The 16,175-nt window shown below is 40.9% G+C and overlaps 1 protein-coding gene and 1 long non-coding RNA gene across 3 annotated transcripts in view; one reads left to right on the top strand and one right to left on the bottom strand.

Annotated features, from left to right (window-relative positions):
• Nucleotides 1-16,175, top strand: part of gas7b (growth arrest-specific 7b) — a 62,420-nt gene that overhangs the window by 37,773 nt on the left and 8,472 nt on the right. For both annotated transcript variants that reach the window (XM_024284327.1, XM_024284326.1), the window contains 4 exons: nt 1,240-1,293; nt 6,259-6,348; nt 10,923-11,038; nt 11,127-11,201. In XM_024284327.1, the coding sequence (XP_024140095.1) occupies nt 1,240-1,293; nt 6,259-6,348; nt 10,923-11,038; nt 11,127-11,201 (335 nt within the window). The remainder of the gene's footprint in view (nt 1-1,239; nt 1,294-6,258; nt 6,349-10,922; nt 11,039-11,126; nt 11,202-16,175) is intronic.
• Nucleotides 15,755-16,175, bottom strand: part of LOC118600183 — a 5,055-nt gene continuing 4,634 nt past the window's right edge. The window contains exon 2 of the long non-coding RNA XR_004949757.1: nt 15,755-16,094. This is a non-coding gene — a long non-coding RNA (uncharacterized LOC118600183). The remainder of the gene's footprint in view (nt 16,095-16,175) is intronic.

The raw sequence follows: 16,175 nt of genomic DNA, 5'->3' as shown, positions 1-16,175 counted from the left end.
AAAACGAAATTTGGTGGAATTGTAAATTAAATCAAATTGTGAACCTGCTAACTTATACTTATATACTTATTTAGTATATAGTCTGCCGTATTATTGATATAAAATCGCATCATAATATCCTATAAATATGGCATTTATTAAAAAATAACAGGAAGTTTGTGCCCTTATATTCCTCTCCTGGATATTTCTTTTATTTAAATATGAATGTTAGTAAAACTCACATCCAAATGATCATTTTGATCATTTTAAGTTAGACAAAAAATGCAAATCAGGAAGAATGCAGCGAAAAATAACATATTAGTGAATTATAAGTCAGTTTATGGTTAATTAAAGCCGTCTGCAAACATGATTAAATGTCATTTTTTTTAATGTTTTTTTCTGTTTGAAGGCTGATTACAACTTCTAGCTTTAACCCTTTCAGGCCTGATTTATATTTCCATCTTCCAAGTAATTTGCAGTCACAGTGGTCGCACAATCATAATAGCAGAATCGCCCCGATTACATTGAAACGGGACATCTGCTCATGACGTCATCCTCTACTGGAATTTTACACCCCTAGTGCAATCACGGATTTATGTCAAGCAATCAGAGAACGTGATGATGAAGCAACTCTGTCCAGAAAAATGTCCTTTTTTAACAATGAAGATTCTGAAAACTTAACTTAGGAAGTTCTTGGAAATGCCAGACTTCACACACAGACAGAAAGAGGAGACAACCAGATGTGTGCCTGCGCATTCGCAGACGCAGCAAGTGAACAGTCAGGATGTCATTCACACAGAAAGAACCTAGTTGGGATTTGAACCAGGCAAGAGCGCTAACCACTACACCACCATGCAGGCTGCATTTGTAGGTTTAAAAGTTATTATTATTTTTAGAAAATGTGGGTTTTCTTCTGTCTTATCCGTTTCACTTCAATAAAGAAGCAGATGGAGGTCAAACCTATTCAACCCTTCCTGCATTGGAGACTTTAATGATTTGAATCCGTCCGTGTCCCTCCTCTTCCTCTCCTTCACATCTTCTGTTGTCACTACGCTCGTGTGCACAAACATGCAGTAACCTCCAGCCCGAGCAGAGAGTGGAAAAAGCTGATCCAGCTCTGCTGTGCACAGTCAGGCTCTGGCAGCAGCAGAGAGCGCGCTCAGACGCTGACGCCGCTCGCCCGTGGTGTGTTCACGCCAAACCGTCATGTCTGACACAGAAGACGCAGGTTTTGATGAAGCGTCTCCCCTCTTCCTGCAGAGCCCCGGATCCACGTCGCCCACCAGGAAGCAGAACAAGGAGCCAAAGGTCACGGTGAGTGTGGCTCAGGAGGACTTTCAGGGGTTTGGTTAGTTAAGCTTTAGGAAAAGAGGAGCAGGTGTTGATGCTGCTTTAGCTCCTCGCAGGTGTTTTTGATCCCATGAACTGAGTTTGTCTCCCGCCTTCTCTCCACACAAGCACATCATCCATCCTGTCCAGTTTTGCTCAGTTTCGGTTTAAGTTTGATAAACAATCTTCTGAAAAGCCAAATCCTTGATCCAAGCTTCTGATCGTCGATCTTTGGTAACCAGAGGATGCTGTAGCTAATTTAGGCCCTTCAGGCGAATACATGATAATGAAGATCATGACACAGAAGTCTTTATTTTGATGTTCAATATGTTAACTTCATTAATGGCTTTGATTGGTACAAAAGTAAATTGAGAACTGTTAGTAGCTGAATGACGCCCTAGGCCATATGTGTCAAAGTCAAGGCCCAGGGGCCGGATCCGGCCCTCCGGGTAATTCTATTAGGGCCTCCAGATCATTTTGTTTTATTGTTATTAATGGCCCGATATTATTTTGCACTTATTTCTACCTTGTTTGATTTTGACAAATATATTTTTATGAAGAGCAAAATATTGAAAGTTATTTAAGGTTAAAGTTGATTTATTCTGGAATAATATTCCTGCATTTTTATTATTCATAATTATTTTAAGAAGTTACAGTTTTAAAGTCTTAACAATTGGTATTCTGCTAGCTTTTTGGACTATTTTGGCATTTACTAAGATTTGTTAGGATACTTTGGAGTTTATCTAATGTTTCAGCTACATGCTAGCTGTTTTGGCTAATTTAGGCTTTTTTTGTTTTGACATCAAGGGAGGGGCGCTGCAGAATTATTGATTATATGAACTTTTGTTGCTTTATTTACATTTGTAAATTATTACTTTTCTTATGAAACGTGTAGTGCGTCAATTATTTATTATTATTATTTGGTGCCCCCCCAGCAGCAGATGGTGCCTAGGCGGCTGCCTTGGTCACCTATGCCCAGGACCGGACCTGGTTAGAAGTCTGAATAAATGCAATGTTACCTAAAACAGACATGTGTGACATATTTAAGACACATACGATGGATAATATAATTTCAATTAACAGTTTGGTTCATGGGCAAAGAGGTCGATTTAGCTCTAAAAGTGTTCCAGCTTTATTGATGACTTTTGACTTTCTTTGACTTTACTGAAGTGGTGCTGTGTGAATGCATATGAATGTACCAGTGATTGTCAGAAGGGCAGCCACGCCTCTGTCAGGGCAGCTGTGGCTACACCAGTAGCTTACCATCACCAAGTATGAATGTGTCACGGTTATTTATGCAAGCAGGAGGAAACCCAGAAGCAGAAAGAGACACGAGCACATTTGTGGCTGAGACCACAAGGGTTTAATTTACAAAAACACATATTAACAAGGACATCAGGTTCAGGAAACAAAACACAGAGAGCTTCAACAGAGAACCTTAAATATACGAAGCCTAGTTACTGAAGTGCAGGCAGCTGTGACTGCTAAGCAGGATAGGGTGAAGTCACAGCAGCCTGCACAGGAGCAAAGAAAAAAAACTAAAAAAGTAACAAAAACAAGCAGAAGATGACAGAATGAGGAGTGAATGAATAATGGATATACATTGTAAGCACTTTGAGGATCTAGAAAAGTAATTATTATTAACTCAGAGGCAAATTTCTAATGAATTCTTGCCACTCTGCAGAAACTAAATCATAAAAGACTACTTTTTTTTTTACTCTTCTTTTGGCTAAAAACGTCATAATCATAATCAACCTCTTAAGACCAGAGCTAATATTTGAACTAATCCTCTACACATGTGGTCACAGGGCCTCAGTCAACCCTTTAACACCAGAGCTTCAATGTTTATGTTCTTTGATCCAATGTAGCTTTTGAATTGCTAACACGATCAATGTAATTCCAGTAGATTCTGGATTTGTAAAATTAAAAAACTGGAATTATGTTGATTGCGTTATCAGTTAAAAAGTTACATTATATCAACGGAGACTCTGACAGGAAGAGGTGTGACCTAAAGGCACAGCTGAATCAGAGTTTGTGGGAACGATCTCCTGTATGATGGACAGCTCACAGGACTACAGCTTCAAGAACGGCTTGTTGTGGTTTTGTGATACCAGTAAATAAAAGTCTTGGAGCTGCAGGGTTAACAGACTATGACATAGGGCTTCTCTGGACCAGGAAACACCACTGAATCCTGGAAGAAGCTGTTATGGATCCATTAATCAAAATTGGTTCAACAGAAGTCATGGTTTGGATATTAACTGTCAAACATGGACATGCAAGTGAAGGTATGGGATATTTGAGAGGCAACAGACCCAGCTATGTGCTGTTTCCTCAGGCATGGGCCTGGTGGGTCAAAAGTTCAAGCACTACCAGAATAACCTGAGGACAAAAGAACAAGACGGTAAACCTGAAAACACGGATTGGTTTCCAGACACGATTGTGAGTTAGTCTGGAATGAACTGAACAGAAGAATGAAAGCAAATCAACCACCAAGTACAAAGTCTCATATTGGAACTTCTGTAGAAGGCAGAGAAAGAACTTTCTGAAGAATACTTGAAGCCCTGCTCGCTGTCAATCTTTGGACCTCCCAAAGATTAAAACAGGAAGCATTTAGAAATCCCACAGGGACTGAAACAGAAGTCTTTAGTTCTTCCTCCAGTTTGAAATATTATTGACCCTGGAGGACAAATCAGGAGAGGGCCATGCTGAACAAAGGCTGCAGTGAAGCTCTCCAGCAGAACTGTGCTTCTTCTCTGCATGCTGTTTACCTCCTGAATGCAAAGAATGAGAAAACGTCTTCTGAAAGCTTCTATTGACTTTTGTGGTGAGGAATAGGGCTGGGAATCACTGGGTACCTCGCAATACGATGCAATACCCGATACATGGGTCACGATATCGATTATATCACGATACTACTATAACTGGTAAAAATCATCTCTTATAACTCACAGTATATAGAAAAACACATATTTTTTTAGGAAAATGTATCCCGATTTATTTTTTAGCTTGACCACAATCATAATAAACAACTTGTGTTTTATTTTGTGCTACAAATATTGGACACTTCCTGAAATCAGTAATACTACGTCTTTGACAAGCATTGACACCAATTGAATTTGAATTATTTGTAAAATTCAGTGTAAACAATAGTAAACATGAACAGCAGTGCCACCTCTTCGTGCAAAATTGTTGTAAACAACAAAACAAAAACTAAAGAATTCAAGTAGCTGCCAGACACATTGCTGCCTGCCACAGCCAGTCTTGAAAAGCACGTACCCTATCTACCTCCAAAGGAACATCTCACCAAAGGATGATGAATATAAGGTTTTATAGCCTCTTCAAACAAAATAAATAATCGATACTTTGTGAGAACCCATCAAGAATCAATCACAGGGCTAAATATTGTGATATATCGCAATAGGGATATTTTGCACACCCCTAGTGAGGAAGCACCATGTATTACCTTTATAAGAACTGACAGCAGCACCAACTCAGACCGGTTTCATCATCTTTATACCGGTGGTGTGAAAAGTATATTGAAAATATTAAAAACATTGACTAGAACTAGAACCATGTGGTCCAAGACCGGGTTATGGGCCTTTCAGGAAATATACTGTAAGTAGGACATTTTCTAACTGCAGGAAGGTCAAAGAAGAAAAAAGTAGTAAACTGGCTTCATAGTCTCATTTCTAAAATTGTTTTCTCCATGAAGCTGGTTCCAGTTCAATTCTGAGCCAGAGCAACACTTGGCAACTGTTCTCCAAGCAGATTAAGAGGTCAGATTGAACAAATACTTTATTTGGTCAGTGACAAGAGATGGAATTACCAGGCTAAGTGAAGACCAAGTGTTTTTGGGACTGTGGTTCCATTCCTTCATCTGTTTTCTAACCCTGCTTTGTCCCCTTTGGGCTCATTGGGTCGGTGGGGTCCACTTAGCAACTGTTTGGGGAAAGGCCGGGTACTGTAGATCCAGGACAGTTTACCAGTCGATCTCACAAAGACAAATACCTCACATTCACACCTAAGAAACAATTTAGAGTCACAAATTTACCCCAAGAAGCATGTTTTTGGACTCTAACCAAGACCTTTCGCTGTGAGGCAATAGAACACATGCAACCCAGTATTGTGGTTGCCGTCTGAAAGGCACTAGTCCAGGGATGGGCAACTCCAGGCCTCGAGGGCAGCGTTCCTGCATGTTTTCTAACACACCTGCTCTGACATGTTCTAATTGGCTGGACACACCTGAACCAGGTAATCAGTCAGGAGTAGGGCTTGGATATCTGGACATCATGCAGACAATGCGGCCCTTGAGGCCTGAATTACCTATCCCTGAGCTTGTCAAACAAAAACACACGCTCTATGATTTATTAAAATATAGACAAACAGCCGTAAACGGTTGACTTAATTAAACTGTGGAAGCAAAGAGATCACGATAAACTAATTTTGATTATTTGTCCATCTCTGGAGAGACCAGCAAAAGTTCTATGGATCAAGAGAAGAAGACGTGGTCTATCATGTCATCTTATGTCTGTGAGGGTTTTTTTCCTGAAGAGTGACACAGTGGGGAATTTTCACTTGTGACAACTATTTCTACTGACCAACTCAATTCAGAGTTTGGTTTATCTATGAAGAGAACTACAAAAATCTTTATCGACTTCAGGGGAATTGAGGCACAGGGCAGAGCATGATAAAAAGCTCCAAATGTTGAACTTGTGCCTTTGAGTTTGTTTTTCTGCCTGCATTAAGATAAGAATCACAGACATAGTATTGTGGGTCTCAAAGGCTGTGTTATGGGCTCAGCAGAGGAATCCCGAAACCGGCAGATGAAGAGGAGAGCTTGCTTGGCTGGATGTGGACGTCCAGATTCTCTGTCATTCCTTTCCTGATTGTGAGTGGTTGAGGTACAGACTGTGGATTGTGACTCTACCTGTCTTTCTGTTCTTTTTCCAGATCAACTGTGTGACGTTCCCATCTCCATCCTCTCTGACCGAGCAACAGCTGCTGAAGCCTAATGAATGGAGCTACTGTGACTATTTCTGGGTGAGGTTATGCACCATCTCAAAACAGGCTTAAGAAAATAAATTATACTGAAATAGTGCTGCCACAAAAATGATTATTTTAATAGTCGACTAATCACAGATTATTTTTTCTGATTGGTCGACTAATCGGGTCATACGCAAACTGGATGTAAAGCACACATCTTAACCATCATTGGCTCTAAACTAACTAAAAACTAGATATATAGCATTACCTGTGATAATGCTAGTGCGAATGCTGTAAACTGAATTTTGCCGCTCAAGATGCTAGTGCTGATAGCTGAAGATGCTGAAATTGATAGCTAAAAACACTGAAGCTGATAGCCAGCTTAAATATTTTTTAATGCGAAATTTGCCAATCCTTTGCTTCTGACCCGCCCACTGTGAGCTCATTGGCTTACGTACATCAGGCCTTCAGAAGAGAGACATTGAAACAAGGCTGCTTTAGTTGTCATTCTCAGAAACAGATTTGTGTATTTATATTGAAACATATTCAGCTGTTTTAATTCACAGATATTCTCCAAAGTGAAACTCTGGGATCGTTTGCTGTTTTTCTTGTATTCTGTTGTAAAAAGCAGTCTGAGCATGCTCAGTTAGAGGAATGAGAAGGGAGTTTTCATGAGGACCGTGACCCTTCTGCAGCCGTGCACTTACAAAAAAAAAAAAAAATAGTTTATAAAAGGAAACTAGTAGGAAGGAAGGAGGAACTCTGATGCTTTTTTCCCAAAGAAATCCCAAAATGTTATCCCTGTGAGTTCATGAGAAAAACTCAAGACAGTCTTGTTTCAGCTCAGTTTCATGTTCCGTCCTCGCTGCAGACGGGGAGTCAGAGCTGCTCCTCCTGAGCTGCAGCTGAGGATGATGTTAGCCCCCATGGAGCCAGCTGGCCTCTGCGTTGACATGGCTTAGCTGCGCACTGATGTTTGGGAACAAACTACACAAAATGTATTAACTCTGAAGACACTTTATCAGTTGTTGGGTTATATAATCCTTTTTTGGGTGATTTTAAAACTCCCATCATTGTCATAAACTGCCTTGTGGCTCTTCTACTCCTCCTTTGAGGCTCTCTGGGTAAAGAAAAAAAAGGTTTTGAATTGTTTTGAAATGTTAACCGATCAGTCAAATTTTATTCAGTTCATTCACAAACAGTGGAATGAAACTAAAAACTTCTCTGTGAGGTTCTTGACTATGACAAAGTCAACATTTGGACAGATTTCTGCGTGTTGTGTAGCACAGAAAATCAATTGGAGGTCAGTAAACACACCCAGAATTCATATTATAACCCTAGGTATACACTAGACCCGAAAGCGCTTTTGTGTTCCACAAAATAAGTAAATAAATAAATATATTAAAGAGTTTTTAGCCAGATTTTCTATTTTTGAACAGATGGAAGTATTTTAGGTGTCCTCTTGTGGTCCAAAAATACTGTAAGAGTCACTGAATTCGCTCTGGTTTGATTTTGGTTTGTTAGATTTATGTGCACCACAAACTGAAAAATAAACACTTTTTACTCACTGCTGAAATTATATTATCCTATATTTGTTGCATTGAGATAATCTTATGTGACTTAAGAAGTCTTACTTTAAAAGGAAGACGTATAAACCTCTGTCAAAAGTTATAAACTTTTACATATTTTGAAAACAAGTACTTTTTATGTTAAAAAATGTTAATGTATATGTATCATAATAGGAACAATAACATAAATACAATTGAGTGTATTAATTCTCTAAAGGGTGAGCGAAGACTTTGTGGCTCCCGCTGGGTTGTGGTCAGCAAATAATCAACTCAAATGGTGTTGAAGGTTGCAGACCTCTGCCCTATACAGTACTGGGTGTCTCTAATTTTGAAAGAAAGTCAATAGTCATAAACTCTTGAAAACAAAATCAAATTTTCTATTTAAATTTGAGTTTTATTTATGCTAAAATACTCATTTGTATTATCATAGTAACAATTACCGTATTTTCCAGAGTATAACTTGCAAGAACAAAAATTGTCTAATCAAGAAGAAGAAAACCATATATAAGTCGCTTTGGAGTATAAGCCGCACTTTTGGGAGAAAAGTCTGATGTTTCAGAACAAATCCGCCAAGCCCAGCGTAGCTAAAAAAAAAAAAAAATAATAATAATAATAATAATAAATACAAGTGTACTAATCTTTTGATGTTTTATAAGAAAAAGTTTAAGAGAAAAACAACCAGATTCTTTTCCATGTTTGTTTTGGACGACACTTCTTCTCTCATTAGCAAATACTTATACTCAGATGCAGCGCCCTCTAGTGGTTGTTGGAGGAAACAACTTCTAAAGGACAGCTGGTGTTTACTGGGAAAATAACAAAAGTATTTATGTCTTAAAAAATAAAGCACAAATAAGTCGCTCCTAAGTATAAGTCGTACCACTGGCTAAACTATGAAAAAAAACTGACTTATACTCTGGAAAATATGGAGATAAAAACAAATCTTATTTTTCTAAAGTCAGACTTTGTGGCTCCTACTGGGTTGTATTCAGTTAGAAATCGACTCGAATGGCCTTGTAAGTGTTAAAGGCTGCAGAGCCCTGCTTTAGGCGTTCCACAACTGTCCGGTGTGAATATATAAAATGCTAAAAGGGAGCGGCGCCCCCCCGCCTGAAGAACCAGCTGTAATCACACCTTACATGTTGATCTGCAGCAGATCTGCCGGTTTCTGCTCAGAAGCTTTATTGTCTTTTTCATGGAGGCCTTTTCATTCTCAGCTTTCATGTTGTATTATTTTCTTCTCAGAGGTGCTCTGGTGCTCCATAATGTACCCTTTTTTGGGGGTGGCTGAGGGGGGGGGTGTCAAAACAGTGATTGTGCAGCCTAAACTGCTGTGTGTTTACAATGATTTTAGGATAAAAACTTTATTTTGAGTTTGCTTTAACCCCTAAAGACAAATTAAAAAGCCCAATTAGACTTTTAGAGATAAACTTTAGTAAAAGAAAGACTTTGCTGATGTTTGAATACAATAAGTCCTAATTTAGTTGAATAAATGATGTAGTTTGAGTTAACCTTCAACACGTATTGAGCGATTCGGGTCCATTTCTCACCAACCAAAACCCAGTATGAGCCACAAAGTCTTCACTCACACTTTAGAAAAATAAAACTCTGATTTATATTTATGTTTTCGCTACTGACGTGATACATTTCAATAAACTATTGTGTATGTTTGCATAAATAAACATGAAGAGAAAATAACTTAAAAAAAATATGAAATAGTTCATAACTTTAGACAGAGGTTTGCCTGACATCCTTTCAAAATAAAAGACATCCTACATCGAGTGTCAAAGTCGAGGCCCGGGGGCCGGATCTGGTCCTCCAGGTAATTCGAACCTGCTCTCGAGATCATTTTATTTTATTGTTTTTAATGGACCAATGTTATCTTCTAATTTGCATAATTTTGATAAAATACATTTTTATGGAGAGTAAAATATTTAAATGTATTTAAGGTTCAAGTTGATTTATTCTAGAATAATATTCCTGCCTTTTTATTATTTATAGTTGTGTTAAAAAGTTAAGTTTTTAAAGTTTTAAAAATTGGAATTTTGTTAGCTTTTTGCAATATTTTGGCATTTAGTAAGATTTTCTGGGCTATTATGAAGTTTAGCTATTTTTCTTTTCAGCTACATGCTAGCTGTTTTGGCTAAACTAATTTTTTTTTTAAGTGTTTTCGGCTAAGTTAGCATTTACTGTATATGTATTAGCTGGCTTTCAGCTTCAGCGTTTTTAGCTATCAATTTCAGCATCTTCAGCGACCAAATTCAGCTTACAGCATTCACACTAGCATTATCACAGGTTGTGTTCAATGTTTATCCTGTTTGATATAAGGTGTGTTTTGGATTTTGACCCCTATGTGATTGAGTTTGACACTCCTGATCTACAGCACTGGATCATGTCAATGCAGCAAATGCAGTAGAAAATGTAAAGTCATTAAGGATTTAAAAAAACTGTTTATTTTACCGTTTCTGGTGCATTTCAGCTACAAATTCAAAAATAAAACCAGCAAAAATTAAATCAGAGCTAATGAAGTGACCTCTATCATATGTTAAAACCATGAGCCACACTTTAAATCCTTGAACTTGTTCAAAAATCCATTTTATAATCCAGTGGATTATAACTTAACGTAGCTTTAATTCTGGTTGTGTTTGCTGACGATAAATAGATTTCCTGTGATAAATGTAGCTGAAAATTGAGTCCAAATGTGTCAGTATGACGTTGATGAACTACAGAAGATTGATGGAGGATTCTGGCTCCTATGGATCCGTTGAATGATTCTTACCGTCCTTCAAGTGTTTGTGAATGAGTTGAATAAAGTTTAAGTTAATTTAGTTATTTTTAACTGTACTTACTTTTTCCTTTATCATTACATTTTACATTTTTTTTTTATTTTATTTTAACCAAAGAGACGTAATGGAGGGGTAAACGAGCCACGTGTGGCTCTGGAGCCGCAGACCCCTGAGTTAGCCAAATCCTCTCTCCTCATGTCCTCCGGGAAGCATGTTTTATTTCAGATCTGTGTGGTTCTCACGCCTTCCTTCTCATGCGCTCTCTGTGTTTATCTCGCAGGCTGACAGGAAGGATCCCCAGGGCAACGGCTTCATGTCGGGGTTTGAGGTTTTGCTGCAGAAGCAGCTGAAGGGTAAACAGATGCAGAAGGAGATGGCCGAGTTCATACGAGAAAGGTTGCTGTCTTTGTTCTCGTGAAGCTGTTGATGCTCATGATGCTTGTTTGCACATAAGCTGTGCTGATGACTCATTTTTTTCCTCCAGGATCAAGATCGAAGACGAATACGCCAAGAACCTCTCCAAGCTCTCGCAGATCCCATTGGCAGGACAGGAGGAGGGGTGAGTCACAGCCGGCTGCACCAATCACAGTGGCTCTTGTTTTTGGGAAGCTCCTGTCCGCTCTTGGTAGCAGTCCTGTAGATTCTCGAGCATAAACTCAACTTTTTAAGGGTCACTGAAGCTCTGATTTCACATATCTTATCTTCTCTAACATATTTGAAAAAAGCTTCTCGGTCTTTCTGGATCTCAGGGAGGATGTTGAGATTCCTGGAAATTGTTTGGATGCCATCCGCTTGTTTGCAGAAGGCTTGTTGTGTATCTGAAGTTCTGGTCCATCAGTTCAGCTCTGATTGAGGATCCGAGTTTACAAAAAATCTTCATGGAAGTAAAAAAAAAAACTAGATTGGAATATCTCCAGAACACTGGAAAACCCAAATGCGTTCATTCCAAATGCTCAGCGTTCAGTTAGTCAGTGGGTTTGCAGCCGCTCCTCCTGCAGCCGGCAGAGAGGAGCTCTTTGTCCTCCAGCAGAATCTGCAGGAGCACCGAGGAGTCTGAGAGGGACATGACCCTTTACTATCTCTGCACTGACATGTTCTCATGAGGAAGTTCTCAGGGAAACAGTCGGGCTTTGTTCGCTCAGCACATCCTTACGTCTGATGTCTTTATCCTACAGGTCAGTTCAATCACATTTCAGGGTGTCGTTCTCATCATTCTGGTGCCTCATGCAGATATGGTTGGAATTATGAACACTTGATGTTCGATTTCTTCCTTTTTAAGATAAAAAAGATGTATTTTTTCTAATTTTATCTTAAAAACAGCAAATACCAGAAGAATAGAACCAACAGGAGCTGATGGTTAAAATGTTTCAGCGTTAAAGCAGACTAAATCCTGCTCAGGTATAGATAACATTCCTGTTTCTGCTTTTGACTCTTACAATATCATCTACAGAAAAACAGAACCTAAGTATTTGTAAATCCTTATTTCCCACTTTCAGTGGATTTCTCCCATTTTGGATCACCACTTTGGACTTTCACCAATTCTGGTCTTTACTGGACACATTTGGTTTGTGTAAAGTAAACCGCAGTTGGTTTCTCCAGATAAGAGATCACATTTTCAGTCTGAATTAGGTTTGGGCATATTCAAATTTTAATACCGTCAATATTCCTCCACATTTTCCCTCAGTATACGGCATTACTTTGACTAATAAAGAACTTTGTAAACACCACTAAAGTGGCATTCCCAAACTGCTGGGTTGTCCTCCACCGTATGAAACAGAAGTCCAAACACAATTATTAAAACAATAACATCATGAAATGGTTGGATTACCCATTTTTATTTAAAAAAATGCAACAAATATATTGGAAAATTGAAGGCGTTATTTATTGGTCAAAACTCCATGCAGAAATAAGACATCCCTGCACGTGTTCAAACATTCTTCGAGGATAATTCAGACCTGGGAGCGCTTCTCTGCTCCTTCGCACTCGTGTTTAATCCTCCCGTGAGCAGAAGAACTCTTTGCGGTTGAGAGAATGTCTTCTTCCATGTGCGTGAGCTGGTCCTTGGGCTTTTTATGTGTGAGGCTATTTGATCATGTGAGCTCGCAGAGGCTCTCTCTGGCTTAGGTGGGCACTCAGTGGGTATGCTCGCTATGGTAGCCAGACATCCAGTGGACAGCTCCCTAGCTTGCTACTGCGGCGCTTGCTAGCTCGCTAAAGCAACGCTCGCTAAAGCGGCGCCTGCTAAAGCGGCGTTCGCTAGCTCGATAAAGCAGAGCTCACTACAGAGGAGCTCCCTAGCTTGCTACAGCGGCACTTGCTAGTTCGTTAGAGCAACGCTCGATAAAGCGGTCCAGGCTAAAAGTGGCGCTTGCTAACTTGATAAAGCAGAGCTTGCTAGCTTGGTACAGAGAAGCTTGCTAGCACAATAAAGCGGAGCTCGCTACCTTGCGACAGATGAGCTCACTAGTTTGAGGTCACTACCTCGATACAGAGAGAGGTCGCTAGCTTGCTACAGCGGTGCTTGCTAGCTCATTAGAGAAATGCTCACAGTGCTGTGCTGAATAAAGCGATGCTGGCGAAAGCGGTGCCCGCTAAAGTGGTCTTTGCTAGCTCGATAAGGCGGAGCTTGCTACCTTGCTACAGATGACCTCACTAGCCTACTACAGCAGAGCTCACTAGCTCGATACAATGGAGCTCACTACAGAGAAGCTTGCTAGCTCACTAAAGTGGTGCTGGCTAAAGCAGTGCCCGCTTGCTAGCTCAATAAAGCGGAGCTCGCTACCTTTCTACAGATGAGCTCTCTAGCCTACTACAGCGGCGCCCGCTAAGCAGTGCTTGCTAAAGTGGCTCGATACAAGGGAGGCTGCAAGGACACAAGGGAGGTTTGGCTCTCAAATCCTCAAGTTTTACATGTTGACTGTTTGAAACAAACTGCAGCAGATGGAGCCGCTGCAATGATGCAAAAACAACTGTAACTCCTAAACACTATGTTAGAAACTTTAGTTCTTCAGCTAAAAGTTCTAACAGAACAGAAAGTGGGCCTGACTTGTCCCCCTCAGAATCGGCATAATGCCGGTGGGCTGGCCCCGCCCACGGCCACAGAGCCTTTGATTATGAGCCGGCTCTGTTGTTGTGCAGCACAATCCCGGTTTTGTTGCCGGGTTTTCACCATCTGACCTCGGCGGCCCAGAACCGGCCGGCTCTTCACGCTCCTCTGAATCCGCCGTTTGTTCGGGGGAGATGCAGGCATGTGACGCCGCTTTGCCTTCCTCATTGTTCCGCTCAGAGGCTGCCAACCCTCCTCTGCATCACGCACGGAGACCGCGGCAGGTGACCCGTTCTCCGGGAGTCCCAGCAGCCTTTGCGGCTCCACATCAAAACTGTGTTTGAGCTCGTTTCTGCTTCCAAAGAACGGGAAGATTTAGTTTCATTTTGATGTTTAAAACTTCAGATTTATTGCTGTCAGAGAGCGAGTGGGGGTGGCAGCATCATGCTTTGATACTGAAAGAGCAAATAAAAATCCAGAAAGAGATGAAGCCACGAGGGAAAAGAGGAAATCATCTGAAAACCGCGCTGACTTGTGGAGGAAAATCCAACTTTTTAGAAAAAAGTTATTTATTTGATCCAGATCCATGAAGCCACACATTTCAGACCCTAAATATCTAAGAAGTCATCAGATCTGGAGACAGACGCCTCCTCCTGTCCCGCCAAACTTTTTGACATTGAAAATAAAGTCATTTCCAGTTCAGACTCTGGGGACGGTCTGCATGAAAGGACTCTGTGACCCCAGTCTTGGATCTCCTGGACTCAGAGGAAACTTAAAACAGATTTTAGAAACAAAACGACATCAGTGCTTCATCTCAGGAATCTAGACTTCCTGTAGTTCTTCAGCAAAACTTCTTCGGGGTGTAAACCAGAGTTCTCAAACTCAGTTTACCTCAGGGCCACTGAAGCCAGAGTCTGGGCCGTATAGGGTTCTATTTGTGTCAAAAATATGTTTTTGCGTCGACTGTCTATATCTTTGGGTCTGGTACCGCGTCTAGTACCGGTTCGAGTCCCATACCTTGGAACTGCGTCCTGTGCCGGGTTAGGGTACCAGTACCGGCTGCGTCCTGAGGACCATTCTGGTATTACCTTCTGACGGTTGTGGACCCTTAATTTTACAAATAGCCAGCACGTTAAAAAACGGGTTAGGGACACCCAAAACATCCATTTTGGCGCGGAGGAGTCCTTCACCGAACGTCAATATGTGACGACTTGTTATAAACTGACCAATCAGATGCCTCAATAAAAGCATGTGATTTCGCATCGAACATTAACATTTAAATGCGGACACTCCCACTTTCAAACATTAGGGGTGTGGACTTCCAACAAGCTCACCCCTGATTGGTGGGAGTGGTTGCCACAGAAACAATGACTCAGACCGACTCGTACCAATTAATGATTACCGATGTTGTCTGACTCCAACATGGGGATGGCTGTATCACTCTATTGTATGGAGGGATTTTTGTGAAACTGTATTTTTACAGCAATCCATAGATGGACATTTCTTCATCGCTACATGAAAGCAAAGTACAAAAAGTATAGAAATTAAAGACGAAATTCACCAATATGAAAATGTTTAGAGTTCTAAACCTATCTTTTATTTCTCAATGATTTATTTATCTTAAGTAAAGAATATTCTGGAAGATGTTTTCTTAAATCAATGATTTATCTTATCATATCCGGATTTCTCACTGGGCTGCACGGTGGTGCAGTGGTTAGCGCTCTTGCCTCACAGCGAGAAGGCCCCGGTTCGAATCCCGGCTGGGGGATTTGGGACCTTTCTGTGTGGAGTTTGCATGTTCTCCCCGTGCATGCGTGGGTTTTCACCGGGGACTCCGGCTTCCTCCCACCGTCCAAAAACATGCTTCATATGTTCATTGGTGACTCTAAATTGACCCTAGGTGTGGATGTGTGAGTGATTGAGGCCCTGCGACAGACTGGCGACCTGTCCAGGGTGTATCGCCCATCAGTAGCCGGGTTAGGCTCCGGCACCCCCGCGACCCCAAAAGGGACGAAGCGGTCAGGAAAATGGATGGATGGATTTCTCACTCTGATAGGACAAAACACTGGGGGGTCCTTACGTTTTTATTGAGGCTGTGAAATCATCTGCAGGGGGGTTTAGGACATGGATCTGCAGATGCCAGATTTAACGTCGGGAACGTTTGGGATCTGTGAGGAAGAATTCCACACTCGTCCTTGTATTCAGTGCCGAGCTTTGAAGTGACCTGCTATTCCGTAAAGGCCCGGCTGTTTTCTGACTGTCCCCTTCATTGTCAAGATGTTTCTTTGCTGTTATGTCTTTTGCAAGTGAAAGCCAACCTGTCAGTCTATAGAGATAAGGACGGTTCTTTGAGCCCCGGTTCAGCACAGCTGTGAGGAAGACTCCAGACATCCCGATCTTCTCCCTCTGTGGACGGCAGATGAAGATTTACTGCTGTGAACTTTTGCACCAAACTCATCTGCACACAGATGTCCCCCCCCCCCCCCC

The sequence above is a fragment of the Oryzias melastigma genome, linkage group LG19 (assembly GCF_002922805.2).
Source record: "Oryzias melastigma strain HK-1 linkage group LG19, ASM292280v2, whole genome shotgun sequence".
NCBI classification, from domain to species: Eukaryota; Metazoa; Chordata; class Actinopteri; order Beloniformes; family Adrianichthyidae; genus Oryzias; species Oryzias melastigma.
Note: the sequence above shows the minus strand (reverse complement) of the source record. Positions and strands in the feature narration are given on the sequence as shown.